At 49.0% G+C, this 26,479-nt stretch overlaps 2 protein-coding genes across 2 annotated transcripts in view; both read right to left on the bottom strand.

Annotated features, from left to right (window-relative positions):
• Positions 1-66: 66 nt before the first annotated feature.
• On the bottom strand, positions 67-10,626 carry SETD9 (SET domain containing 9). Its single transcript, XM_081090551.1, has 6 exons — positions 10,397-10,626; positions 8,777-9,120; positions 6,746-6,869; positions 6,427-6,542; positions 5,985-6,090; positions 67-4,325 (listed from the first exon to the last, which is right to left on the bottom strand). The coding sequence occupies exons 1-6, from the start codon at positions 10,492-10,494 to the stop codon at positions 4,238-4,240; spliced, it is 876 nt and encodes a 291-aa protein (XP_080946677.1). The 5' UTR covers positions 10,495-10,626; the 3' UTR covers positions 67-4,237.
• A 1,825-nt stretch (positions 10,627-12,451) lies between these two features.
• Positions 12,452-26,479, bottom strand: part of MAP3K1 (mitogen-activated protein kinase kinase kinase 1) — a gene marked incomplete at its 5' end in the record, with an annotated part of 43,800 nt that continues 29,772 nt past the window's right edge. Inside the window, 9 exons of the mRNA XM_081090550.1 lie at positions 12,452-14,951; positions 16,300-16,431; positions 17,114-17,256; positions 18,351-18,482; positions 22,662-22,824; positions 23,427-23,579; positions 23,886-25,155; positions 25,658-25,847; positions 26,094-26,185. Of these exons, the coding sequence (XP_080946676.1) occupies positions 14,802-14,951; positions 16,300-16,431; positions 17,114-17,256; positions 18,351-18,482; positions 22,662-22,824; positions 23,427-23,579; positions 23,886-25,155; positions 25,658-25,847; positions 26,094-26,185 (2,425 nt within the window). The 3' untranslated portion in view covers positions 12,452-14,801. The remainder of the gene's footprint in view (positions 14,952-16,299; positions 16,432-17,113; positions 17,257-18,350; positions 18,483-22,661; positions 22,825-23,426; positions 23,580-23,885; positions 25,156-25,657; positions 25,848-26,093; positions 26,186-26,479) is intronic.

Consider the following 26,479-nt stretch of genomic DNA (forward strand, 5'->3'; position numbering starts at 1 on the left):
ACCCTGATCCCTGCTAAATGTAGCATTTTTTGGTTTTCTTAATTAAGCAAAAGCAGGGGTAGGTTTCTTAAAACTGCACAGACATGCAAGGGTTTTTTAAAATGGAAACTTCTCATGTTATTCAGCTAGAGCACTTCCGTTTACAAACAGCACGTCCACCTCTGGGAGCTGGCGAGGGGCGGGGCGCAGAGCGCAGACGCTCGGATGTTTCTGGATTCTCGGCCAGGGCACCTTCCGCAGAATGGCTTGTTTTACTGTCGGGAGATTGATGAACTTCATTGATTGCTGCAGATCGGGCGTGTGAAGATGTGTGTCCAGATGGGCTTGTCCATCCTGGTCAAGGTTGTGACTGGAAAAGCCACACAGGCCACCGATGGCGGAGTCTGTCCCGGGCAGTGGCCTGGCGGGCAGGCTCCTGTTTACATTGTGGGACCGCTGGCAGCACTGCAGTTCAGCGTGAATGCCGCGGAGGGACGTCGGGGTTCCATATGCGGCAGGAGAACCTTCACGTAGACTTACATGTTTTGTTTAATTTGAACAGGTGACAAGAAAAATGTGAGTTACGACCTGAACTAGACGGTATTGACCACTTTCAGTTATAAACAGGTTTAGGCGCTCGGACGCGCTCGGCTCAGTTTTACTTCCATCGCAGACATCATGTGAGCGAGAAGCTGTTGTCATAAACCTTGGCCGTTGTGCTCCATTGACCTGCATCGAAGTGATAAGGGGAACTCACAACATGCAATACAGTGTTAGGATGGACTGAGCTTTGCTTTTATATTTCAGTTAAGACACAGACTTACTTTTCTATTTGCACCGCTTTTAGAATCTTCTGTTTCTGCGAGTGTCTTGCTTTGCAGGCGGCTGAAACGTGTGGCCGCATTGCCGGCCGTGTGAGCCCACGTCACCTCGAGGTGGTGCTGGCGTGTAGGTAGATGGTAGCGACCTTAGCCGTGTGGGCAGGGAGGGTATTTATTACACAGACTGTGAACTGCAATGACATCCTGGGTTTGGATGAAGCGTAGTCTTGTTTTCTTTGCAGCATTTTAATGAAGATTGCTTTGAAGTGTTTACACAGTATAGCACGTTGACCATAAACTTTAGTTTAGCACAGTGGACAAAAGTAGGTAAGTTAATAACTTAAAATCAGTCTCTAATTTATAGATCTGAAGCTTAGCATTCCTGTGTGCCCACAGCAGCTAGGGCAGCCTGGGCTGCCTGCTGCCCGTAGCTGCTGTCAGCGTTACCTGCGCTGTCAGTGTTGACTGCTGTGGTGGTGTGCTAAGCTTTGGACCTTAATTCTTTTGTTAAGAATCAGTACAACTTCTATGATTTAGTAAGATACTGGCTATAACCTTCCATTGTTACGACTTTAGTTTTCCCCAGGTTTACAGTGGCTGGTCGGTGTGACGTAATTTACAGAGATGGTCCCGCGCTAACACCAGCCACGCTATGAGAGCACGCCCCTGGCCGGCGCCACGGTCTAGTCAGTGTAGCCCTGCATTGCTGGGGCTCGATCAGATGGAAACGGTGTTTCTTATCGCAGGTTTTGATGATCAGCAAGTGGAATGGACACATTAGTTATCTGAATAAAGATTTTTGACCAAAATTCAGAAAATGATATGAGAGAAACATAAACTCCAGCTAGTTTCATAGATGTTTAAATGCCAAGCTGGCTCAGCCTCTTAGAGAGTGCTGGCAGGCTGGCCATGTTTACTTTTAATTCCTTATTAAAATGAGGCAATAATCTGCAAGATTTTTGTATATATGTGTAAATTCTTCCTATCTTTTTAGATCTGATTCCGTATTTTTTGACTGCGTCTGCCATGTATAATACCATTTTTGTGCATGCTTGATGTGACATACATAAACTATACCACTTTGTCCATGTAAAATAGCTATTTATTGAATTTTCTTTTAAAAGCTGGATTGACTGTTTCCCCCTCTCCATTGAGGCATCTTAACACAGAATTTGTTACTGTTTATCAGAAGAATTGCGTTTGAGAGCATGAAGATAACGGATTTGCAGTCAGATGAAGAGACAGCGATGCCTTTATTATCAAGTGCTAAGCACAATTCTGTGACAAACGGTGATGAGTTCTTTTTGTTTTTTCCTTCGCTGTTATTTTCATATGAACAAACCAAAAACCCATGGTGAGCCGTTGCAGTGTGGCCGATGCGTCTTTTCTGCGGAGACTTGGGGACAGTGGTGGGTGCGATGGTGCTGCGACTCGAGCAATACTTCCCGGCAGCTGAGCTTGCGCTGCTCAGCGCCTGCTCCTCGGTCAGCTGCTGAATTTACTTGAAGGATGTAGAGTAATTTTACACGATACTAAAGTGTGTACAATTAGGTCAAAGCATTGTGCAATGGTTTCCTAGTAATTTGTACGATTGAGGGTCCTGAGTGTTTGGACGTCGGCTCTCCCAGAGCAGAGTGATTTTAACTATTGAATTTAACCAAAGTCTCCAGTGACTCTTGCAACTCTGAATGTAAACTAATGGAAGAACCTGACCACCAAGGAGATTGTTTGCCCAGTTTCAAAGCACATTGTCTACAAATGGAGATTGAAATAATTTATAAGAATATTGACATTACTATGTTTTTTAAAAAGTTCTTAATTTTTCACTAAAAGGAGGAAGCTATTAGTTTTATTAAATATGGTAGATATTAAAATTCCTCTTAGAAAACCAGTGATCCAATGGTTCCAGTTTGAGCTAAGTACCCTGTGAGTGAAATGAATTAGTGACAATCAGAACAAGTCTTAGTAACAGATATTCAAGAGGAAGTTGCTATTGTTGCATTGATTTTAATATTTGTACATAAACACTGATTTTTTTGAGCATTATTTTGTATTTGTTGTACTTTAATACCTGTACAGTTCCAGAAATAAACATCTGGAAATCTTTTTTTTTCTTTCTTGGCTTGTGTGAATATTTGCCACAAGTAGGTTCTATATAATGAGTCTTAAGCTATGACACACTATTAAATTGGTTTTAGACGGAGTAAATAAGGTATTTGGTAGGCGAGGTAAGTTTTCTGTAAATTCTCTATAATAATTTTCATTTATGATAAAATTAGCCATCCCAAAGTGAGGATTATGCTTTAAATTTAATTCAGGAAATATTTAATGAACATCTTAATGTTTCAAACGCTGGTCTAAGTGGCTTCTAAGAAGACATGAGACCTGAAATTTGGTCACATTATTTGACATATTTATGGTAGTTTTCTTCATAATAGTCACATTCAGTCGACTCTAGAACTACTTCCCTAAGCCTTTATCTTTCCCAGGCGTCCCCCATGTCCCTTGCTCTGACCAGAGCTTTCTCTGTGGCTCCCTTAGTCTCTCTGATCCGAGGGCACACGATGTCCGGATTCTGTGTAAGGACAGGAGAGGGAAAATGGAAACGAAACCCTGACTCCCCAGCTCTGGTTACTTGTCTAAAACCACATTCCTTCACCCGCAGACACCAGCGTCGCTGTGCAGGGCTCGGGACACTGCCCCCTGGGCGGCATCTGAAGGCAGCCAAGTGCCCGTGAAGTGAGAGCTGCCTAGTGTTTCAGGCCTCGGGCAGGAGCAGAATCATCTGGTGACTTGCAGGCCTCCTCTCTTTGGGCCACAATGGCCATCAGTGGCAGGCTCTGAGCCTGGGGCTGCTCTGACCTCTCCCAGGCCTCTGGCCCTGATGCACGCACGGGCACGGGCTCTTCATTAGGCGCACTCGGCATTCACACGCGTGGAGGACGCCACGTGGAGAGTTCATGCCCACATGCCAAACAGGCTCATGCTGTTTTAATCTCTGTGTAAATGTGCAAACAGAGACAATGGTATGATCCCCGCCCTTTCTCCCTTAGCTAACACGATCTTTACACACACACCAGTTAACTCATGGCAACAAAAGATGTTCGGCTTTAGTTTATTCTGTAAAAACATTTTTCAGAAGTTCATATACAGCAACAGTAAAATAATTGCTGATAACTTGGCTAAAATTTTATAACCACACGTATATGGACACGATATATTAAAAGAAAAATTGAAATTATAAATTCAGGCAGTAGGTTTTAATTACTGAATTTAGGTGAAAATGAAAATTGGAATAGCACTGCAAATTTGAAATTGAGCAAATAATTTTTATCATGGAATTGAAACAAAATAGAAATAAATTCCCACTCTGGAATTCAGAAGTGATTAACCAAAATATTAACATTAATTGAATAGAAAATCCGATCCTTATTCAGTCAGCTGACAATCGTGTAGTAGTTTGAGAAAAGCTCTTCTCCTCGTCCGATGTCCCTGAGAGCGACGAGGACGACACAGCGCAGCGGCCTGAAAGCGAGAAGCGCCCATCAGTGCTGACAGCGCGGGCCCTTTAACCGTACGGGCTCACACCCTTCCTACCTTCTTAGTTGATGCACTTGATCTCCATGAGGCAATAGCTGTCCCTGACGGAGGTGTTTAAAAGTAGACTATATGTCATTTAAAAAGACCACAGGTCAATGAGTTTATTTTTAAATATTCTTTTTTAAAATATATTTTTATTGATTTCAGAGAAGAAGGGAGAGAGGGGAGAGAGAGAGAAACATCAATGATGAGAGAGAATCATTGAGCGGCTGCCTCCTGCCTACTGGGGATCGAGCCCCAACTTGGGCATGTGCCCGTGACTGGAATCGAACCCGGAACCCTTCAGACCGCAGGCTGATGTTCTATTCACTGAGCCACACCAGCTAGGACAGATCAATAAGTTTATACAACTGACTACTTCTGAACACTGATGCTCAGGTCCTCAAAACTGGTATCACAAAAAAAGCGTTTAAAAGTGATATTCATTATAAGTTTAGCATTTTAAAATTTGTATGTTTGTATTCTGCAAAGCTAGAAACATTAATTGAAATTAATTGGATTAACAAATACTTTTTATGGACACAACAAGACATGTCATCTTTTTTTGTTTTGTTAATCCTCACCTGAGGATACCTTTTCCATTGATTTTTTTTTTTTTTTTTTAGAGAGAGAGGGAGGGAGGGAGGGAGAGAAACATTGATGTGAGAGAGACACATCGACTAGTTGCTTCCTGCACATACCCTATTGGTCTGAGGATCGAACCTGCAGCCCAGTATGTGCCCTTCATGGGGATTCGAACCCGAGACCGACTGTCCCATGTGCGGCCGACTCTCTAACCACTGAGCACACCGGCCAGGGCAAGAGGTGTAATCTTCAATGTTCCTACTCATGTAGCGTTTCCTGTACTGGTTGGGTAGTAACGCTTATGCCCCAGAGGATGTTAAAGAAAACCTAAATACCCAACACACACGGAGAAAAGTTACCAAGTTTTAAGTACGGGGAACAGTCTTCAGTTTTAAATACCATTCATTTCAAAAGGACACTAGGACCCACACAAAATTAAGTTTGCTAACAAATGGCAACTCAGTGAAATGATACAAAGATTACATTTCCTACAGCATTGTTGATACCTCCACAGAATCATTTATTAGAAACTGTTACTTGAGTATTCTAGTAGACTTACTGGGCAGAAAATTGCTATACTGTAATACAAATGTTATTTTCTGAGTATTTCCCTTTTTTCACTATTTTTAAACTTTTATTTTTTAATTTAAATATAGTTGGCCTACTCTTTTTTTCACGATCAGGTTTCCAAATCTAATAGTGGAAAGAGCAAAAGAAATCACGTGTAATTTGGCCCCTTCGGCTAGGTCCTCTCATGTCAGGTGGAGACGCAACCCTTAAAATGACTAGAGTAAAAACGTTCTTTGTAGCTGGAAAAAACAACAGAATCACTTGAAAAAAACTTTAAGGTTGATACTTGTAAAGTACTATCTAGAATAAAAGTGGGCAATAAGAAGAAGGATGAGCAAATAAGCTCATGGAGAATTTTTATTTTCAAGTAAGTTTACATTAACACATCAAGGTGCGAAGAATGTAAAAATGTAAGTTATTTTCCACAGCTCGGGACAAGCGGGGGCTCACCTGTGCTGGGCACAGCTGTAGGTGGTGTTGGGAAGGTACTGCTTCAGTTCCAAAGGGAACCCCGCGGGCACGTCAAACTCCTGATAGCAGACGTTCGCTGGTCTGTCTGGGAGCAGGCATGTAATTTTTAGACACAGCCGTTTCACTAGCCATGGAAAGCAGTACTGAATTATGACACTTGTATGAGTTTCTAAATTATGAGAACATGCTCAAATTAATAATCCCTATTATGTTCTAGGCACTGCTAGGCTTTCTATGTAAAAAACATATATATAAAGTGTCCCCCCAAAATGCATATGCACTTTGAATAATTATAAGGGCAGAGTTTATTAAAATGCATTTCATTTTCAAAATGTCATAGAAATCAGCTGTCAGTGTCTCTACATTTTTGGGATGCCTGTGTGTGTTTACTCGGTCTCTCTCACCCCGGGTGCCCACTTACCACTGGAGCAGTTGTTGACATACTGGCCTACCGCCAGAGGGTTCTGAATTTCCGATGTTAGCCAAGTGCTATCACTCATTCTTAAAGGGCCAAGTCGGTCCCTTCCATTGCAAGATCTGAAACAGGCGAGAGCATTAGCCAAGAGGTTGTTCTTCTGAATCTTAAAATTCAAAAATACAAAATTAACCCTACAACCGAGAAAGTGCAATTTCTCTTACACAACCACTTTAGTCAACAGGGCAACCAAGGCTACTGGTCACAGTCATTGCTGTGTGGTTTCGTCTCCTCTAATGAAGTTTACACACAGGCACCGACTTACCTGTACACGACTTTCGATATTCCCTTGTCATTTCCATCAATGAGCACGCCATCCAAGCATCTAAAAATAAATGGATTCCCAATAGACTGGAAAAAGATTGGCTCATCTTTCTGATATACTGTACCTGTCATGCAACAAGACAAAGGGATATTGCAGCAACATGTAAAACCCACTAACACCATGGTAAGCACCTGTCTCTGGAACATATACATAACATGTAAGAACTTGTTTTAATTTCTCACACTTTTCTCCAATATTTTACCTCCAAGTTAGACCATCACATTCTCTGGCAATCTCACCATTTGAATGGGGCCCAAAAGCAGACAGAGCACAGAACCAACATGTCCGCGCAGCTGGAAATGTGCCTTGGCTAACAAAAATGTGAACACATTTCAGACTCCGTTGTACAATCACGGGGTTTTTGTTTTGATTCATTTGAGAGACCTCGATATGCTGGTCCACTCATTTATGCATTCGTTGGCTGATTGTTGTATGTGCCCTGATAGGGGATCACACCTGCAACCCTAACCCTAACCCTAACCCTAAAACCCTAACCCTAACTCTAAAACCCTAACCCTAAAACCCTAACCCTAAAACCCTAACCCTAAAACCCTAACCCTAACCCTAATCCTAAAACCCTAACCCTAACCCTAACCCTAAAACCCTAACCCTAACCCTATGAGCTACCCAGCCAGGGCTGCTTTCTGTGTGTGTGTATTTTCAGTATGTATATATTATTGATGTCAGAGAGGAAGGGAGAAGGAGAGAGAGAAACATCAATGATGAGAATCATTGATTGGCTGCCTCCTGCACGCCCCCTTCTGGGGATGGAGCCCGCAACCTGGGCCTGTGCCCTGACGGGAAATTGAACGGAGACCCCCTGGTTCATAGGTCGAGGCTCAACCCCTGGCCGTGCTGCTTTGTGGTTTTTGTTCGTTTTAGTGAAGTGTGATTAGACACATATCAAAGCCTCTTCTAAGAAATGTGTCTTGTCAATGACAATAATGTAGCCGTACACGGGAACAGATGGGCCTGGCCTTCTGGCTGTCCCTCCTTTCACTGGCGAAGGAAGGACACAGGCTGGCGCCGCTTGGTTCCGGCGTGTAGATCCACTGCACGTGTCTCAGCATTGATTTGTCGCTGGCTTGTTCCGTTGTCTTTACAGTTCATCGTGTGAAAGACAGTGAGCCTCGCTTGCTTAGGGGTGGCAATTAGAAAATGGCCAAAGGACTTTTTGGAAACGTGGGTCTGACTTATGCATCCACATGTATTTTCCATTTTGCCAAACCCTACACCAGCTGATCACATGACACATCTCAGCATCCTAGTTCAGCGGTCGCCAACCTGCCAGACCTCAGGACCACCCGTCGGCGTCCGCTGAACTAGTTCACCATCTCCTGCAACGAAGCTGCTTACTTTCCAGTGTAGAAGTGGCATATTCAGTGATATATTTATTTATTTTTAATATATTTTTATTGATTTCAGAGAGGGAGAGAGAGAAACATCAATGATGAGAGAGAATCACTGATCAGCTGCCTCCTGCACGCCCCCTACGGGGATCGAGCCCACAGCCCAGGCCTGCGCCCTGACAGAATGGAGCCTGGGACCCTTCAGTCCGCAGAGGGGCGCTCTGTCCACTGAGCCACACCAGGCGGGGCTATTCGGTGATTGAAGAGTTTAAGTTCTGCCTTTTATGTTTCAACCCCCGTTTTACATTTATCTGCACCAAACTGACTTATTCTCTAGTGCTTTCTAGGTAATGTCTGATCAAAGCAGGCCGCACCCCATTCTCCTAAATTTAAACACTGAGTAGAAACGTGTCCTTAAAAGAGAGAGTGCGCGCATCCCAACCGGCGCGCGGGCACTTTCTAGCCCAAGGCCATGAGCAAGCGGCTCATTTCCGAACTCGGCCTTAAAAATCGGAGGCAATCGAGTCTCCGATGCTCATGCCCAGGGTCAGGGTGACGGGCTGGCTCTGGCTCCGAGCGTGTTCGTCAGCGGGAGACCGCCCGGCCGCCCGCGGTGCGTTACCCGGGTACATGCCGACCACGGCGCCCCGCGGGGCCCGTCCCGCCGCCACGAAGACGCCCCTCCCGGCGGCCGCCAGCGAGCTGGCCGCGCGGGCCACGCTGAAGCCCAGGGTCCGGTACAGGACGTCTTGGGGTGCGAAGCCGCGCGCGGGCGCCCCCGGAGGCTGAGCCGACAGCAGGTCTTGGTACTTGGACCGAACGGGTTCCGGGAGCGCCGCCAGGACGTCCCGCTGCCGGGGGAGGGCGTTGGCGAACAGCGCCCGGAAGACGGCGAGCAGCGTCCCCAGGACCTCGGCGTCCGGGACCACCTTGTCCTCAAGCTCCGCGGGGACGTAGCGCAGGGTCCTGCAACGGGAGAGGCGTTGGCCGCCCGACCCTTTCCCAGGGGTCGCCTAAGGCCATCGGAAAACACATCTATGATTACATACTGTTTTTGTGATTCATCACGATGCTTTCATTATGTTCATTGTAACAATGAAAATACATCCCGCAGATCAGATATTTACATGACGATTCCCAACAGCAGCAACATTAGTGACGAAGTAGCCACGAAAATAAAATTTATGGTTGGGGGCCCCCACAACACGGGGAACTGTGTTAAAGGGTCGCGGCGTTGGGAAGGTTGAGAACCGCTGCCCTACAGCGACGGGGTGGCGCCGCCCAGCTCCCAGCGGCCCGACCCAGTGCGGACGACCGGCCGCCCAAGGCCCTTCCGCGCCAGCGCCGCTGGGCCCCACACGCGTCCCGGCCAGGGAACCGGGGGGCGGCCTTAGGGACGGAGGCGCCCGGAGGAGGGGGCAGCACGCACAGCCGTCACGTGAGGCCACGGAGCATCCTCACGTGACGGTTCCCCGGGGCGTGGCTCCCGGCACCACGTTCAGTGGCGTCCTACGCGCTATCGCTCCCCCGGGAGGGCGCCCCCCGAGGACGCGGCGCTTTCCTGTCCGCGAAGGGAGGTGACGCTCAGCCGGGAACGGGTCACTCATCGCTGCCGTGGGCGCCCTGAGGGCTCTTCCCCGCGCGCTCGCCGCTCCGTGAGGCGTCGCCCCGCTGACCCGTGTTGGCACCCACACTCCGCGTTTTAGGGTTTTCCGGCTCCTTTCTAGGCACCCGCCACTCCGGGCCGTTCCCCGCACCGCGGGCGGAGGTGCTTTCACCGCAACACCTCGGCTTGCCTTTCCGAGGGGCTCCAGCTCCTCGCGCTGCAGGCGTCTCCCTCCTCAAAAGTTCAGTATTTTCCCCGGAGCCGGCAACCCAGTCCGCGCCGCCCGCGGGCGACCCCTACCGGCCGACCTGGCAGCGCGGGGCACGACGGGAAATAGGCCCCAGGCCACGCCCACCTGAAGTCGCACGCCCCCGAGCAGCCCCCAGCCCACCGACTCCGGCGTTCTCAGCCGTAGCCCCGCCCACCTCGGGCCCCGCCCACACGAGCCTGCGGCCTCAGACCCACCGGCAGCCGGAAGCGCCTCCTCCCAGCAGCTCCGCCCACCTCAGGCTCCACCCACCAAGGCCTGCGGCCCCCGGAAGCTCTGCTGCTTTAGGCTCCGCCCACCGCGGGCCCGCGGGCCTCAGGGCGCCTCCCGGCTGAAGGGGTCCCCGCCCCGCGAGCCCCCGTCCTCACCTGGGGTTGTGACTGATGTTCAGCGCGACCCAAGGGACGAAGCGGTACCTGTAGCGGCGCCACCAGCCCCGCAGGCCCCGCAGCAGGCGGCCCGGCATGGCGGCCCCGCGGCGCCCGGATCCTGGCGCGCCCGGCGGGGGCGGAGCGGCGGCGCGAGTCCCGCCCTCGGCTCGGCGCTGGGCCAGGCCGGCGCGCCCCGGGCTCCGGGCCTCGGCCCGGTTGGCTCTGGAGGGTCGGGCTCCGGCTGGTGGTCACGTTGACGCGGGGGTGGGAGGGGCCGTCCCCGCCGCCGCCATCCCGACCGGAAGCGGCTGGTCTCACTCTGAGCTGGAAGCGCGGGTGTCGGCCGGTCGGCCTTCGGTCCGCGCGGGGAGGAGGCTCTTCAGGGAGCGTTTCCGCGCCGCCTCCGCCTCCGCCCCACCCGCCCCGGGTGCAGAGGCGCGTCGAGCCGCGGCCCGAAGGGAAAACGCCGTCTCGGAAACACGCCGAACGGGGCCTCGGCGCGGGAGGAAGGCCTCGGGCCCCGGGCTCTGCCGCGCTCACGCCCCTCCCGGCGCCCCCACCCCCGCAGGCCTGGGCCCTGGCGCGGCAGCCCGGCCTCCGCGATGAGCCCGTCGCGGCGGCGCGTGGACAGGAAGCCCGCAGAGGCCGTTCTCCGGGGCCGCCTCTCGTTGCTCGCGGAGAAGCGGGTTCCGGGCCGGGCTCCGACGCCGCGCGCCCCTCCCGGTCTCTCCTTGTTGTCGCCGGAGCCTGGACCCCGGTCAGCGGCCGCATCCAGCGCACGAGGTGATGTCGCGCTGCAGGTCGTAAGCCCCTTTCCGGCGCGTAGACGGCAGGAAACGGCACATAACACCTGGATTTCCAGCTGCTTTTGGAAGTTTGGAGGCTGTGGACACGGCTTCCCCGCTTCATGCCATGGCCCCGCGGCCCCTTAGACACCAGCGGGCACGAACACCTGCCGAGGACACTGGCCCCACGGGCGGAGCCTGCCCCGGCTGGGCGCCCGTTCACCGTACAAGCGGGTTCTGCGCCCCAGGGCGCCTGGCACCGGCCTCGGCGTCAGTTCTGCCTCCCAGCACCGTCCCTTTCCTCTTCCAGGCGCAGAAGGGAGGCTCCCGAAGTCACGGGTTGGTGACCGGCTGGCAAGTGGCAGAGCCAGATCCAACCCAGGTTCTGCCTGAGCTCTGGCCGCCAGGCCCCTCGGCCCCTCCCGCCGTGCAGACGTGAAGTGAGGCAGCCCGCAGAACGGCCCTGACATGGGGGCGGCGCTCCTGTTCGTGGGTCACCGTTCCCGACGGCAGCCTGTGTTTGCTCCGCAGCGGGCTTGCCGCACTCACCGGCATTGCCGTGCGGCCGTGAGACCCGGCATTGTGCGGTTCTGTGCAGCCTGCAGTTAGCGTTTTCCTAGAATGGCGACCACGTGCCCTTTCTACACAAACCTAACCTAGAAACGCGGCGGGCTGGTGCGCGCAGCTCCTCAGTGATGCCTCTTCCCGCGCGTTTCTGATTCTGATTCTGATTCTGATTCTGATTCTGATTCGTGGGAGAGGCCCCTGCGGAGCAGAGCCACGAAGGACAGAGTAGAACCTGCAGCCACCACCAGATGTGCCCCGAGACTGGACCCGCGGCAGGAAGGACATCGCCTCTGCTTCGGGCAGGTGGGGTCGTGGCTGTGCCTGACGGCGGCGAGGGAACCTTCGTTCTCCCAACAAGCGGAGCAAGGAGGGCGGATGTCATGCTTTTAAGAACTGCCATATTAAAAAATTAAAAAAAATACCATAGTGTATCAAAAGAGAGATGTGACTAGAACTGACTGAATTTGACCCGCGGTGCCTGGAGCTGGGATATTTATGTGGACGTGCGTAACGTCGTGGTCAGGGAGAGCTCAGGCATAGCTCTGGGCGGCATGAGACCCAGGATCGGGACACCCGAGGGCAGCACGTGATGGTTTGTCCCTCGCCCCCAAGGACGCAACTGGGCGGCCGGCAAAACCCAAGCCAGGCCTCTGGGAGAGGAGTGCAAGTATGAAATTATTTCAAAGTCAGTAAAAGTAACCACCTTTGTCCAAAAACTTTTATTTACTATAAAGACAAAACACCAAAATAGGTACAAATACTATAAAATTGGTTCAATGGGGTAAAAATTTTAATTAAAATATCTGGATATATTTAAAATAACAAAGGATACATTTTAAGCCAGATTTTCTTAACCCAGAGATTTTTTTTGTAACATTTGCTTTACACAGTAAGGTGCTAATAGAAGTTAGCCCTTAAGCCCTGGAAGTCTTAGGAATCATAGTCACACAGCAAATATAATTTCATGTGAAAGTGAACTTTGGTAGAAGAAAAATCTATAGGACACCTGAGGTAGTAGAAACTGGAATAAACAGCAGTAGACGTTATTTACAACTTGAGTACCAAATAACATTAAGAACAAAAATAATTACACAATACAATTTTCAGTCCAGCTTTGATCCAAAGAAAATAAGAATATTACATCACATTTGCATTGAAAACAAAAACGAAACAAAACACCACAATTACCAGCAAGCTGAGGGACCTGCACACACACTCAAACAATGGGCTTCGACATGCTGCGCTGTCTGAGCTGGCGCTCCGGCGGGCATGGTGATCTGCAGAGTAATACTGATGCGCTGGGTTCCTCATGTACACAGTTCACGCTGCTGTCAGACCGGGTTTGTCTGACCAGTGATCTTCCAGTAATAAAATGGCAAGAGTGCATCCTTTAAAGCCTGCACGTGGGACTCGAGACAATCTCATTAGACTGCGAAAATGCCAAGTAGTCAACACAGAGGAAATAAAAAAGAAAGTCAAGTACAACACATTTAGAGCTACCAAACTTCACATTTCGGTACTATTTTTAACTCTTCAAATATTGCCAATCTTCCAAAACAAAGGAATGTATAATTTCACTAAGAAACACATTCACATTTTTAAAAACTGCCTTTTAAAAATTATATGCAATATATCCCTGTAAACTTAACCTGGTAAGTTATTTGTGACTTCCAATTTGTGATGTACATTTAAAATGTAATCTGTGTAGCTTATTTAGTTTATCCTGAGTCTTTGAGAATAACCAATTCTAGTTCACCCTGCCATGATTCAGCTGGCTTCTGAAGAGTTAAAACTTAATCAGAACTTGATTTAGAGACTCACACAAAAAAGGATAAAGAGCTGCCATTTTCCTTCAGGATCCGAATTCAACTGAGACGAAAACCATTAGATAATTGTGCAGGATCCAGTGAATTAGTTTGTAATTGAAATTCAATTCACTTTTCTATGAGGACATTTTCCAAGTTCAAAGCAAACGTCTAGTTTAAAAACACTATTACTCATTGGTGGTTGAGGAATGAAGGTAATTTTCCTTTCCTTCTCCACCAGGGCCGCCTGTGAAGAGAAGGAAAACAGCAGCTCCTTGCTCACCAGCAGTGGCGATTTCACACTGGTGAAGCTTCCTACAAATGAAACCAATTACAGAAACTCAGATTCCACGGTGACCTTGGTCTTGGCTGTGTGGCCTCACAGAGAACAGTTGCTTTTCTCTGAATTCACGTTTAACCTGCACCAGAAGAGCAGTGATGGACTTGATGAAGGTAGTAGTAAAACCCAATTTTAAAAAAACAAACAAAAGTCTGTGTTAAAAAACTCCTGCCACAGCAAGACATCCAACAAACCAGTTCACGCTTAGTTCTATTTTTTTTTTTTTCTGGATCGAAAAGATCACCTTTCCCTGAATATTAAACAAAAAAATGAAGGTGAAATGAAAACATAGAACCATAATTTCCAAAAACGAAATGAACGGGCCAACAGTAAAATGCACAATGAGCCACAATTGCCCAGGCTTTTAAAAAATAAAGGTCAACTGTGGGTCATAAAGAAGTTATCAACTTTAAAAAATATATTTCTTTACTGCTACTTATAGCATAGTCTGACCTAAAAAGAGGCAGATACTGATTTATATTGCCAGTGACAAAAAACTGCATGAAAGCAGACCCCTGCTTGTGATTGCGATACGAAATGGAAGAGTAGTTGAGACAGTAAAACAGATCCTGAGCCCCTCAGCTGCTAATATTGCTGAAAAAGTGCTCCGAGAGAAATAATCATAAAACTATGCTTCTGTTACTTAGTCATGCAAACTCCTTGCTGTCTTGTTGCCGAGGGCCAGTCCCTGAAAGGCACCATTTGCAGTTCGGCACAGGTGTGGGCTCTGCAGACTCAGCTTAGGTACAGACATGATTTGTCAATCACATACTTAGGTAAGGGCTCCCCATGGGCTTGTTCATAGCTGTTCAGTGGCAGGAAGGCCAGCGGATTATCACCGTGGTTCCCACTGACGTGTTTCTCTGACTGAGCATCCGTCCATGTGCATCTGTCTGCACAGCTGGCTACCACGTGGTGCGGAAGACCGGGTGCTTCAGCAGCTCCCTGGATGGAGGTCTGTCCTGAGGTTGAAGTTCTAAGCAGCGAAGAGCCACGTCGCGTAACCCGGGAGACAAGTGTGACGGGATCGATGGGGCGGTCGTCGCACTCGCAATCTGTGGGAGAAACACCAGGCTGAAGCGTCCCATGCGGGACTCCTGACCCGGACGTGCCGGGCGTGGAGCTCGTGGCCTCTGCACGGGCGCCCTCCACACGGAGGGGCAAACCGGGGGACACTCTGCTAACGGTGTGAGGCAGAAACTCGCCATTGGACGGAAGGATCTTGCTAAGAATCCTTCAAACTTTAGGGCATTAGCACTTGATCAACTGCATCCTGTCAGGTGGATCTGCTCCGTCCCTTACCGTCTCAAATGCAGGCCAAGTGCATCCAAATGATCAGAGGAGAAGTGCTCACTTGATGAACTCGCTCTCCTAGACACTGTCTCCGCGGCTCCCTGCACAGTGTCTACTGTTCCCGCACTGAGAGCAAGACAGACTCAGCCCTGCCAGTCAGGCGGCCGAGGAAGACAGGAGGCACAGGATGACAGGCAGAGGCCACGCACAGGAGTGGAGTGTGTGTGAGTGTCAGTGTGTGTGCTGGGCGCTTTACTCAGGCCGAGGGTTCATTCTACGTGTCCTCATCACAGTCCTGTGAAGTAGGTGCTGTATCACACCCACCTTATAAACAAACAACCACAACAAAACGGGAGAAAGAAAAAGGAATTTCCTGGTCAGTGGCTACCACAGGATGGAGCAGGGCTGGAATAGGCCTGTGCGACTCCCAAGCCCAATCTTTTACCAGCATGTGGCTGACTCAAAGCTAACAATCTGAACCACTGCACTGATCTCTGGTGGAAAAGAACAGAATGGACTTGAGTTGTCAGAAAGGTAGAACAGACAGGATTTGGAAACGGACTTTTTAATTTTTAAAATTGATTTTAGAGAGAGAGGAACGGGAGGAGGGGAAGAGAGAAAGGAACATCAGTTTGTTGTTCCACTTATCGATGCATTCATGGTTGCTTTTTGTGCCGATTAGGGATTGAACCTTGGAGGATTGGGACAGCTGAGCTGCCCGGCCAGGGCAAAGGTGTGTTTTTAAAATGTAGAAAATAGTAAGCTGGAATCTAGAAAACGTGTGGGTTGTATACAGTACGTGAAGAGCTTCAAGTTTTTAAATTTGAAAGTCTGACAGGGATATCTATGTGCTTATTCCAGTCGGGAGCAATGGTTCAGTGTTTGCTAATTCATTGTCTGCAATAACGTCACAGAACGCCACTGCCTGGAGGAGTGAGGCCTGGCTGTCCATGCGCCAGCCCTGACCTGCCACGGGCGGCTCTGCAGGTGTGCAAACAGTGATTTCAGGAACGGTGTGCCTTCATGCCAGACTGACAGTTCAGGAGAACCCATGCATATCTGCTGGCTGCCGATTTTAGCAGAAGGAAAGCGTTTTTATCTCATAATCACCTTAAATATCAAAGCGAGGTGATTGGAGTGTTTCTCTGCATTCCAGGGCGGCTTGGCACAGGCCATCTCTATGATGGCACAGCCGACACTCCACACGTCACAGCTCCTCCCGTACTGCTGCCCTCGGAGGACCTAAAAGAAAGCGAGTTTTACTTAAAACAGGAAGCCACCCTGCAGTTATGGAATCTAGCTTTTTACTTCAGAGCAAAACAAGGTACAAACAGCAACTCTGCAGATGAGCTGATGTCTCATTTATTTCATGAAAGAGCTTATTAATCTATGGGACACAACAATATTTTGGAGAATTGTGAGATTCAGAAGACTCACAAGAAATCACAGAATTTCAGCGCTGCCCAGTGCACTTAGTAAGCTATGGGGCAAGAGGGCAGCGAGAATCACTGTGGAGCGCCAGGAGCCTGACCACGAAGTAGTCCAAGTTCAGAGCAGCAACAGCAGCTCCTGCTCACCCTCCTTCTCTGCGGGAGGACATGCCTCTGTGCTCACCTCCCTCTGCAGCAGAGCGAACACCGTAAAACGTCTCTGACAGGTATACTTTGTTTACTACAAAACAACTGCTATGAATTACCCAACAAGACTTCATTAGAAATAGCCTTTAAGCAACTCTATTAAAACCTATCTTTTAAAATTTTGTTAAGACAAAAATGGAAAGGCAGGGATTAAGGGTGTGAAATTAAGGATATCATTAAAGCCTCATGCTTAGGGTCATGGGCTTCTAACAGGTACGCACAGATTGGATAACACTGCAAACTAATTTGGTATATTTTCTCCTGCCACACACGAAGCTGCTTCTCACCTCAGGCGCCATAAATGCGATTGTCCCCAGCAACTGTCCCTGAAACTCTCCTGCGCCAGTTCCCTTTGAAGCCAGCCTGGCTGCCGCTCCGAAGTCTGCGATTCGCAGTCTCTGACCTGTGCTGTCGATGAGGAGGTTAGCACCTGTCGAGGAAACGGCAAGTGAGCGTGTGTGTTAAACACAAAGGGCAGACGACACACTGAAATACCAGGGACCCAGGACACAGACGAGGGAGACCACATGGCAGAGGCTCGGTCACGCCCCCTCTCGGCTCACTCGTTCCTGCCGAAGACACACAGGTCTCCGCAGGGTGAAACAAGCACCACCTCAGCCTCAGCGAGACGGCTGACGAGGCATCAGGCACAAGGGGACAGGCAGAGGTTCAGCGAAACGAGGCAAGTGCTGAACCTTCAATAGAATGGTTCCCGGCCCTGGCTGGTGTTGCTCAGTGGGTAGAGTGTCGGCCTGCGGACCAAAGGGTCCTGGGTTCGATTCCGGTCAAGGACATGGACCTCGGTTGCAGGTTCCTCCCCAGCCCAGGCCCTGGTCGGGGCACGTGCAGGAGGCAACCAATCAATGTGTCTCTCTCACATTGACATTTCTCTCTGTCTTTCCCTTTCCCTTCCATTTTCTCTAAAATCAATGGAAAAATATCCTCTGGTGAGGATTAAAAAAAAAAGGAAGAAAGAAAAAAAAGAATGACTCTCAACAAAAATCTTTCCTCAAAGTTCAAATTTTAGCATCATTTACATTTTCAGACAACATTTTGTTGAAACATACTGACCTGGACCAATTTAAACTACTGTAGTTTCATAATTACAGCTTTAATAAAAATTAATATTATTAAACTACTTAAATACATTATGTCAAAATCAAAGCTGCTGTTAAACTGCAAAAGATTGGAAAGGATTTTTCTTGAAAGTTTATAATATTGCCATTATTCTAAATAAAACTGGGAACAGGAACTTTTGGGGAGGCAGTACATTCTAAGATCAAGAGGGACTGGAGAGCTGACTGTCCGTGGTTTCCCATCAGTGGCTCCAGAAAAGTCACAGCCTCTCTGAGGAAGTCTGGTCACGTGACCCTGAAGATTCCTTCAGGTCTGGTGATTTGAGTGACTCAGGAGAAACAATCCTCTAGTTGATTTCACGTTAGAAACTATCAACAAAGGTCCAAGTTTTAAAATTACAGTTGTTTTCTACTTATTGCTAGTGAATAACAATGAAAGAATCCCTACCTTTGACATCTCTGTGGATGATCTGGTTTTCATGGAGATAGGAGAGGCCACGGAGTAACTGCTCAGTGTAGTTAATGACCACTGATTCCTTGAAGGCTCCATATTTACTGAGCAAATGAGCCACAGATCCCCCTACAAGACAGACATAAACCGGTAATAATTATTGTAAACTTAAGGCAGAATTAAAATGATTGGTTACCTTTTGGTCACGTAAGGTTGCACTTTATGACCTCATGTTCCTTCTGAAATGCTCATTTCTGTTCTGCATCAGGAAGTACAACTGGTTTAAAAACTCAGGCATGTCACTAATCTCAGAACCTATTAGGCATTTTCATGGAACCCTCATGAACTAGTTTTCTGAAAGGTCAAGATTTCAGAAAGCTTTCTTTTTTTTCCGTTGTCTTATTATTATTTAGAAAAAAAACACCATTGAATGTAGAGAATACGCAGGAATAAAAGTGGTTTCACTCTGCCTCAGAAAGCTTTCAAAGTTAACACTTTTGGGTGAAACTATTTCTGAAATGTACAATTCACTTCTCTGTCTTTTTGACCAAGATATACAAAATGTCTATTTTAAAAAAATATGTTTTTATTGATTTCAGAGAGGAAGGGAGAGGGAGAGAGAGATAGAAACATCAATGATGAGAGAATCATTGACTGGCTGCCTCCTACATGCCCCCTACTGGGGATTGAGCCTGCAACCTGGGCATGTGCCCTTGACCGGACTCAAACCCAGGACCCTTCAGTCCACAGGCCAACGCTCTATCCACTGAGCCAAACTAGCTAGGGCCAAAATGTCTTTCTTAATGACCTGAGTAAACAGTGCTAACATGTTATTTGGCAGAAGGGAAAGAGAACAGTACGAAGCAGAAGACCCAGAGTGGGGCTTGATATCCTACTGTTTATTAGCTCTGATCTGGGGCAAGCCACATTTCAAAGTATTTATAATCATCAACCTGAATATAACAATCAACCCAACTACAACCAGCATCAGAGACTATACTGAAGAACTGACGTGCAGAGGCGGAGATCAAGGCGCAGATCCTGGCCTCCCCTACTCCCCTGAGCACCCTGGAACTACACCGACCTACAGAGCAACCAGGGCCGAGAATGACCTGAGGACTCGCTGAGTAGGATTCCTACACCCAAGGATATAAAGAAGACACAGTGAAACAAGTGGTAGGGGCAGAGCTGTGGTCTGATCAGGACCCACACCCAGATCTCTGCCACGAGGGAACTGCACCAGGAGGATGGGTTCTCCCTCACATTATGGGGAACAGAACCAGTCAGCCTGAGGGTAGACCTCACCCACTGGCCTGCCCACAGCACTCACGGCCCAACTACACAGGAGGGTGCACTCAACCCACACGGGGAACAGCCTGAAGCACCTGACCCATGACCAAGGAAGATGATGACACTGGGCCCCACAAAACATCTTCTACATAAGACCACTCTTATAAGACTGGGAAGTGCAGCTAGTCTACCTAACACTCATCAATGGACAGATCATCCTGATAGGAAATCAACAGGAAACAGTGGCCTTACATGATACATTAGACTTCATGGACTTAATTGATATATATATATATATATATGTATTTTTAAATATATATTTTATTGATTTTTTACAGAGAGGAAAGGAGAGGGATAGAGAGCTAGAAACATCGATGAGAGAGAAACATCGATTAGCTGCCTCCTGCACATCCCACACTGGGGATGTGCCTGCAACCCAGGTACATGCCCTTGACTGGAATCGAACCTGGGACCCTTCAGTCCACAGGCTGACGCTCTATCCACTGAGCCAAACCAGTCAGGGCTTAATTGATATTTTAAAAGCATTTCACCCAAAAGCAGCAGAATATGCCTTCTTTTCAAGTGCACAGGACAGACCAGATATTAGGCCACAAAAGAAGTCTGAATACATTGAGAAGATTGGAATCATATCAAGCATCCTCTCCAACCATAGCAGTATGAAACTAGAAATCAACTACAGGAAGAAAACTGGGAAAAACACATACATGCGGAGACTAAACAACATGCTACTAAATAATCAAAGAGGAAATAACAGTATCATGAGACAAAATAATCAAAATAGTATGTTATTGGCATAAAAACTAATATATATATCAATGGAACAAACTAGGAAGATCAGAAATTAACCCACACTTACATGGTCAATTAATCTATGACAAAGGAGGCAGGAATATACAATAGGGAAAAAAGCAGTCCCTTCAATGAATGGTGTTAGGGAAACTGGACCACTTTCCTCGGCCATATACAAACAAATACATAAACTCAAAACGGCTTAAAGATCGAAATGTAAGACCTGAAACCATAAAACTTCTGGAAGAAAACATAGGCATAAACTCTTTGACATCAGCCTTAGCAATATTTTTTTGGATGTTTCCCTCAGGAAAGGGCAACAAAAGAAAAAAAAAAAAAGCAAAATGGGACTACATCAAAAAGTTTTTCCACAGTAAAGGAAACCAACAAAATGAAAAGGCGACCCACTGAATGGGAGAAGATATTCACAAAGGGTTAAGATCCAAAATACATAAAGAACTTATATAACTCAACACCAAAAACTAAACAACAAATAAAAAGAAAACCAAACAATCCTATTAAAACATGGGCCGAGGACTTGAATAGACATTTCTTCAAAGAGGACATACAGATGGTGAACAGACATAAGACAAGATGCCCAACAATCACTAATCATCAGGGAAATGAAAATCAAAACCACAGTGAGATACACCTGTCAGAATGGTTACCAAGAAGACAGCAAACAGTAAGTGCTGGTGAGGATGTGAGAAAAGGCAGCCCTGTGCACTGCTGGTGGGAATGCAGACTGCTGCAGCCACTGTGGAAAAGTGTAGTTTCCTCAAAAATAAATAAATGAATAAATAAAATTACATATGGTCCAGCAATTCTTCTTTTATCTGAAGAAGAAAGTACTAATTTGAAAAGATATGTGTACCCCTATGTTCACTGTAGCACTATTAACAATACCTAAGATATGGAAGCCACCTAGGTGTCCAACGATAGACGAGTGGCTAAAGATAATGTATAGACCGATAATGAAATACTAGTCATAAAAAATGAAGTTTTGCCATTTGTGACAACACGGCTGCACCTAGAGTATTATGCTAAATGAAATGCGTCGGAGAAAGACAAACACCATCTGATTTCACTTACGTGTGGAATCTAAAGAACAAAGTAAATGAGCCAACAAAACAGAAATAGACTCACAGACCGAATAAGCTGATGGTTGTCAGAGAAGAGGGCGGTGGGAGGATGCTTAGAAAAGGTGAAGGGAAATAAGAGGTATAAACTTAGTTATAAAATTTATAAGTCACAGGGATGTAGTGTATAGGATAGGAACAATCGTCAATATCTTAATTTTGTATGGTGACAGATGGTTACTAAACTTAGTGTGGTAATCACACTGAAACGTATATAAATGCCGAATCACTATGCTGTACACCTGTATATATACTGTATGTCAAGTGTACTTCAATTAAAAAGAAGAGCTGATTTGTAAATAGATATATACTTTCCAAACACAAAAGGTCTAAGAAGTTAAACCAAGCACTTATCTAGTTATTCCATCCTAAGTCTGTTTTACTGTGTATACTGCATAATACAGGAAAAACGGTCTTCATCCCTAGCTGGTTTGGCTCAGTGGATAGAGCATCAGCCTGTGGACTGAAGGGTCCTGGGTTTGATTCCAGTCAAGGGCACATGCCCGGGTTGCAGTAAGGGGCGTGCAGGAAGCAGCTGATCAGTGGTTCGCTCTCATCATTGATGTTTCTATCTCTCTCTCCCTCTCTCAAATCAATAAAAATATATTTTAAAAAACCAAAAAAAACCGAGTCTTCACTTGCTGCAGTAGATGACAAGGCTCACCTTTGTGCTTCGGTTCTAGTTTACCTATAATAAAGTTTTCAAGTTACACGTTTATCAATTTTAGTTTCGTACTGTCATTTTAAATCATCTCTTAAACCTGTCCAATTAATGAAGGCTACCTGGGAAAATATGGATCCTGTATCTACCAGGTTTCAAAAATTATTCCTATAAAACAGTGTACACAATCATTTTAAAAGAAACACTGAAAAAGTTTAAAAGGTAGGGGTAATGAATGTTTTATTTAAGTGAAAGACAACACAAGTATTTACAGCCTGTCATACTACATTAGAGGTGATTTGTGCAAACTATTTAATAAAAATAAGTGTTTGTTAAAACGTTTTTCCTAAATATCAAGCAGAAAGTTAAATCCGTGTACGATGTTCGTGATTTAGACCATGAACACACCTGCCATCCACTCGATGAAGAGGTTGTAATTGCTCTTCTCGCAGGTGGCTCCCAGCATCCTGATGATGTTCGGGTGGTTCAGGTGACTCATCATCCTGATCTCCTCTCTCAGCGCCTCCACGACTTCCTCCTGCTCCGACGATGTGTTTCTGACATACGTCACCTGTGGCAGTAACACGTTCACAGTTCTCACTAACCATCTGATCTCAGTGGACAGATGCACATTAGCTTCTATGTTAATAGCAAATGGCATTTATGCTCCTGGGTGCAGTGCAGATACTTTACAAAAAACTCTTTAAAGTAAGAACCTAACTTTAGAAACAATGAAATATAAGGAAAGTGACCCCAAAAAAGGAATATAACCCATTTTCTCAAACTGTCTAAAGACAGAGTGAAAGTGAGAAAAGCCCAATGATTTTAAGATGGAAGCTTTATGATTTTCTCATCTCGATCAGCATGCTCACTACAGAAAGTGAACCCCGGAAGCCAGGACGGCCTGCACCCTGGCCTCGTGGGGGAGGAGGAAGCTGCTCTGGGTGTGACAGGCACAGCAGCAGCCCGGCCGGCAGAGGCCCTGGACTGCGTCTCCCACAATCCTGCTCCAGCAGTAACAGAGCTCACGGGGCTGTGCCAATGTCTACTCTGACCTTCAGGTCTCTGAAAACTTACAGAGAACTAAGCACATGCACACAGGACACACGATTCTTCTTCGCTCATGCTCTGTCGTGACAGCCTTCATCATGTCCACCCTCACTAGCTGCTCACCTGCTTCACAGCCATTAAGGTCCCGGTCCCCACGTCCTGAGCCTGGTAGCAGGAGGAGAAGGCCCCGAGGCCGATCTGCTGGCCCTTCAGCCAGTCCGCGTCCTCCCGGTACGGCAGCTTCGCTTTGGTGTGTCCTGGGAGGGTCTCGGGCGTCTGTGCAGCAAAGGAAAGCAGCTCTTTACTGTTAAGAGGAAGCTGTGCCGTGAGCCTGGCAAACACTACTCCTGTTCGCTCTGGCTTCCCGAGCCCCCTCTGAACTGCTCCTGAATGGACAGTGCTGGGCGCCATGGACAGTATCCACCAGAAACGCCTCTGAAACAGGCAGGACTTACCTGTTCCAACAGCGACACAAACACTAATTCTACAGGAAAGACCCGCTTCTAGCGACGAACTCGCGCCTGAACCGGGTTAACCTCACATGGTCGGAGGACGCGCCCGGCCCCCCAGGAGCGCACTTACGTCCTGCTGGATGATGATGACGTCCTCTCCGTTCTCCACCTGCAGCTGAGGCACCACGGGGAGGGCGTCCTGAGAGGCGGACATCGCCATGGCGATCGCCAGGGCCTCCTCCTCCTCGGCCTCCATCTTCTCCTTGCACTTCTGATTGTGACTCACGTCGTCTTGGTAGGTGTCGTCGTGCTCGTCCTTCTCAGGAGAGAGGACGGCCACTTCTGACTTGAACGTCACCGTGGTGTCAGCGGAGGGCAGGGACGCCTCGAGCAGGTCCTCGATGCTGGAGCTGAGCTCGGTGCTGGCGTCCAGCCGGCTCTTGTCCTCCACGGGGGTGAACACCGTCTCCTCACTGGGGATCACGGCGCTGCCGCCGCCGCCGAAGCTGTCGCCGCCCTCGGAGGCCCCGCGCAGGTCCAGGGTCATGCTGCCTGTCGCGGCGTCGGCCTGCCTCCCGGGGCTGCCGGGGGAGGGCCGAGAGGGCTTGGGCCTGTGTATACTACCGCCGGGCAGGGGCCGGGCCTGCGTGAAGATGGGCGAGAGCTTGCCCGAGTCTCTGTCTTCGGAAGAGTTTCTCTGGAACTGCAGGGAAAACTTGCGCTGCGGCGGAGGCGACGCCGAGGGTATGTTGTAGGGAACGAATCCCTGAGGTCTGTGCTTGGAGGCGTCCCCGGGGCCCGCTGGTGCGGTCTGGGCCGACGAAGCCGGGGTGGACGAGAGCGGGAGCACTGGTTGGGAGTGAGGGGACAGGGGAGAGGAGCTCAGACACTGGCTGAGGGGCCTGCCCTTGGCTTGCACCGCTGGCTTTGGCTGCTCCGTCGTTGCTGGAGGAGGAGGCCCCAGGGCAGTGCTGGCCGGCCGACCAGAGACGTCCTCCGAGCTGGCGCTCAGCCTCGCAGGGCGCAGTCCTCTTCCAGTTTTCTCCGCACGGTCTGGGCCCTGCAGGGGGCTGTTCCCTGGGGCCTCTGGGTGGCTCTCAGGGGCCGGCGCCTGCAGGAAGCTATCACGCCGGCCGTCCCAGGCATCCTCGAGGCCCAGCTGGACGGCCTCGGCGATGTCCACCTCCTCCGCGATCGCCATCAGGCGGCGGCGCATCCGGGCGAAGTGGGTGGAGCTGGAGGCACTCAGCATCTCTAACAGCTTCACGAACACGGGGGGCACGGCGGTGACCATCCTCGCGGAACTCAGGTAGACCCTGCGCGCGAGCTTCCCGACCACCGCGTGGGCGTGGTCGATGGACTGCAGGGCGAAGGCGAGCAGGGACAGCAGCTTCTTATACCTGCAGAGAACACGTCTCAGCCACAGTTAATCACTGCAGAACACACGCACACGAAGAGATGGGAACAACTGTGCGTGTGCGTTCCAAAAAGATCCTCAAGGCCTAGACTTTTTTTTTTTTTTAAATATATATTTCTTTATTGATTTCAGAGAGGAAGGGAGAAGGAGAGAGAGATAGAAACATCAATGATGAGAGAGAATCATTGATTGGCTGCCTCCTGCACACCCACTACTGGGGAACGAGCCCGCAACCCAGGCATGTGCCCTGGGCCGGAATCGAACCTGGGACCCTTCAGTCCGCAGGCTGATGCTCTATCCACTGAGCCAAGCCGGCTAGGGCAAGGCCTAGACTTTTTCAATCACTCGCCTGGACGTTGGTTGTTGTTAGTCAAACATTAGTAACCTACATGTTCCTCTGATTTCTGGGTCCCGTGAATCTAGACCGTGTCCTTGGGGCGGGTGTGGGCGGTGGGGGGCACAGGACAGCACCCGGGAGAGACTACCTGACGTCCACAGGCTCGGCAGGGGCCGCCTCGGTGCCGACGGTGTGCGGGTAGAACTCGGCGGGGAACTCCAGCAGCAGCCGGTCCACCAGGCAGAGACGGCCCAGCAGCTCCTGCCAGTTGTTCGGCTCCATCTGGTTCCCAAGAATACAACTGAGGACGTAATCCACACCACCAACACCAATGGATCCTGCCGCGGGGAGGGGAGAGTGAGTGACTGGAACAGGGACAGTAAAACAGAAGACAAACGCGACCGAACGGCACAGGTGCCCCGGGCTGTGTTCGTTTAAGAACTCCTCTCTTGGATTCGGGTCCTGTTTCTAACGGGAGCTGATGGGGTCCAGCTCCACCACCACTCGGAAACCCCGCGACTGCCCACAGGGGAGGCGAGCGCGCGGAGGACCGCGCCGGCCCGGAGCTGAAGTGAAGTCATTACCGGCTGTCAGTATTTCTCTGCCGACCGCCAGCTCCCCGGCCTGGCCTCTGCACAGCTCCAGCAGCGTGGACACGGACAGCTGGCTGGTGCGGCTGCAACGACAGGCGGCAGACGGGCTTGGGTGAGACCCGCGGAGCGAGCAGGAGGGCCAGGCCTCGGGAGAAGGGAGGCTCCCAGGACCGTGCCCTCCACCTCAGAGCCTGCGTTCCCGTCACCGTACGTCACACACGCACGCACGCCGTTCACCCCACTCCGTGTCACGCCCAGGACCTGCCGGGCTGACCGCGGAGCCGCCGGAGCAGCCAGCAGATACGGTGAAGGGCGTGTTCTCACGCTCACGTCTTGTTAAAACAAAACTAAAGCTCCTCCCAGTTTCTTATGAGGTT

The sequence above is a fragment of the Myotis nattereri genome, assembly GCF_964212035.1.
Source record: "Myotis nattereri genome assembly, chromosome: 4".
NCBI classification, from domain to species: Eukaryota; Metazoa; Chordata; class Mammalia; order Chiroptera; family Vespertilionidae; genus Myotis; species Myotis nattereri.

Coding starts and splice junctions, on each gene's coding strand:
- SETD9 (XM_081090551.1), bottom strand. CDS start 10,494: ATGCCGGGCCGCCTGCTGCGGGGCCTGCGGGGCTGGTGGCGCCGCTAC. Junction 6,870..8,776: donor CGTGGTCGGCATGTACCCGG/GTAACGCACCGC, acceptor GTTGCATGACAG/GTACAGTATATCAGAAAGAT. Junction 6,091..6,426: donor TGTCAACAACTGCTCCAGTG/GTAAGTGGGCAC, acceptor GCCTGCTCCCAG/ACAGACCAGCGAACGTCTGC.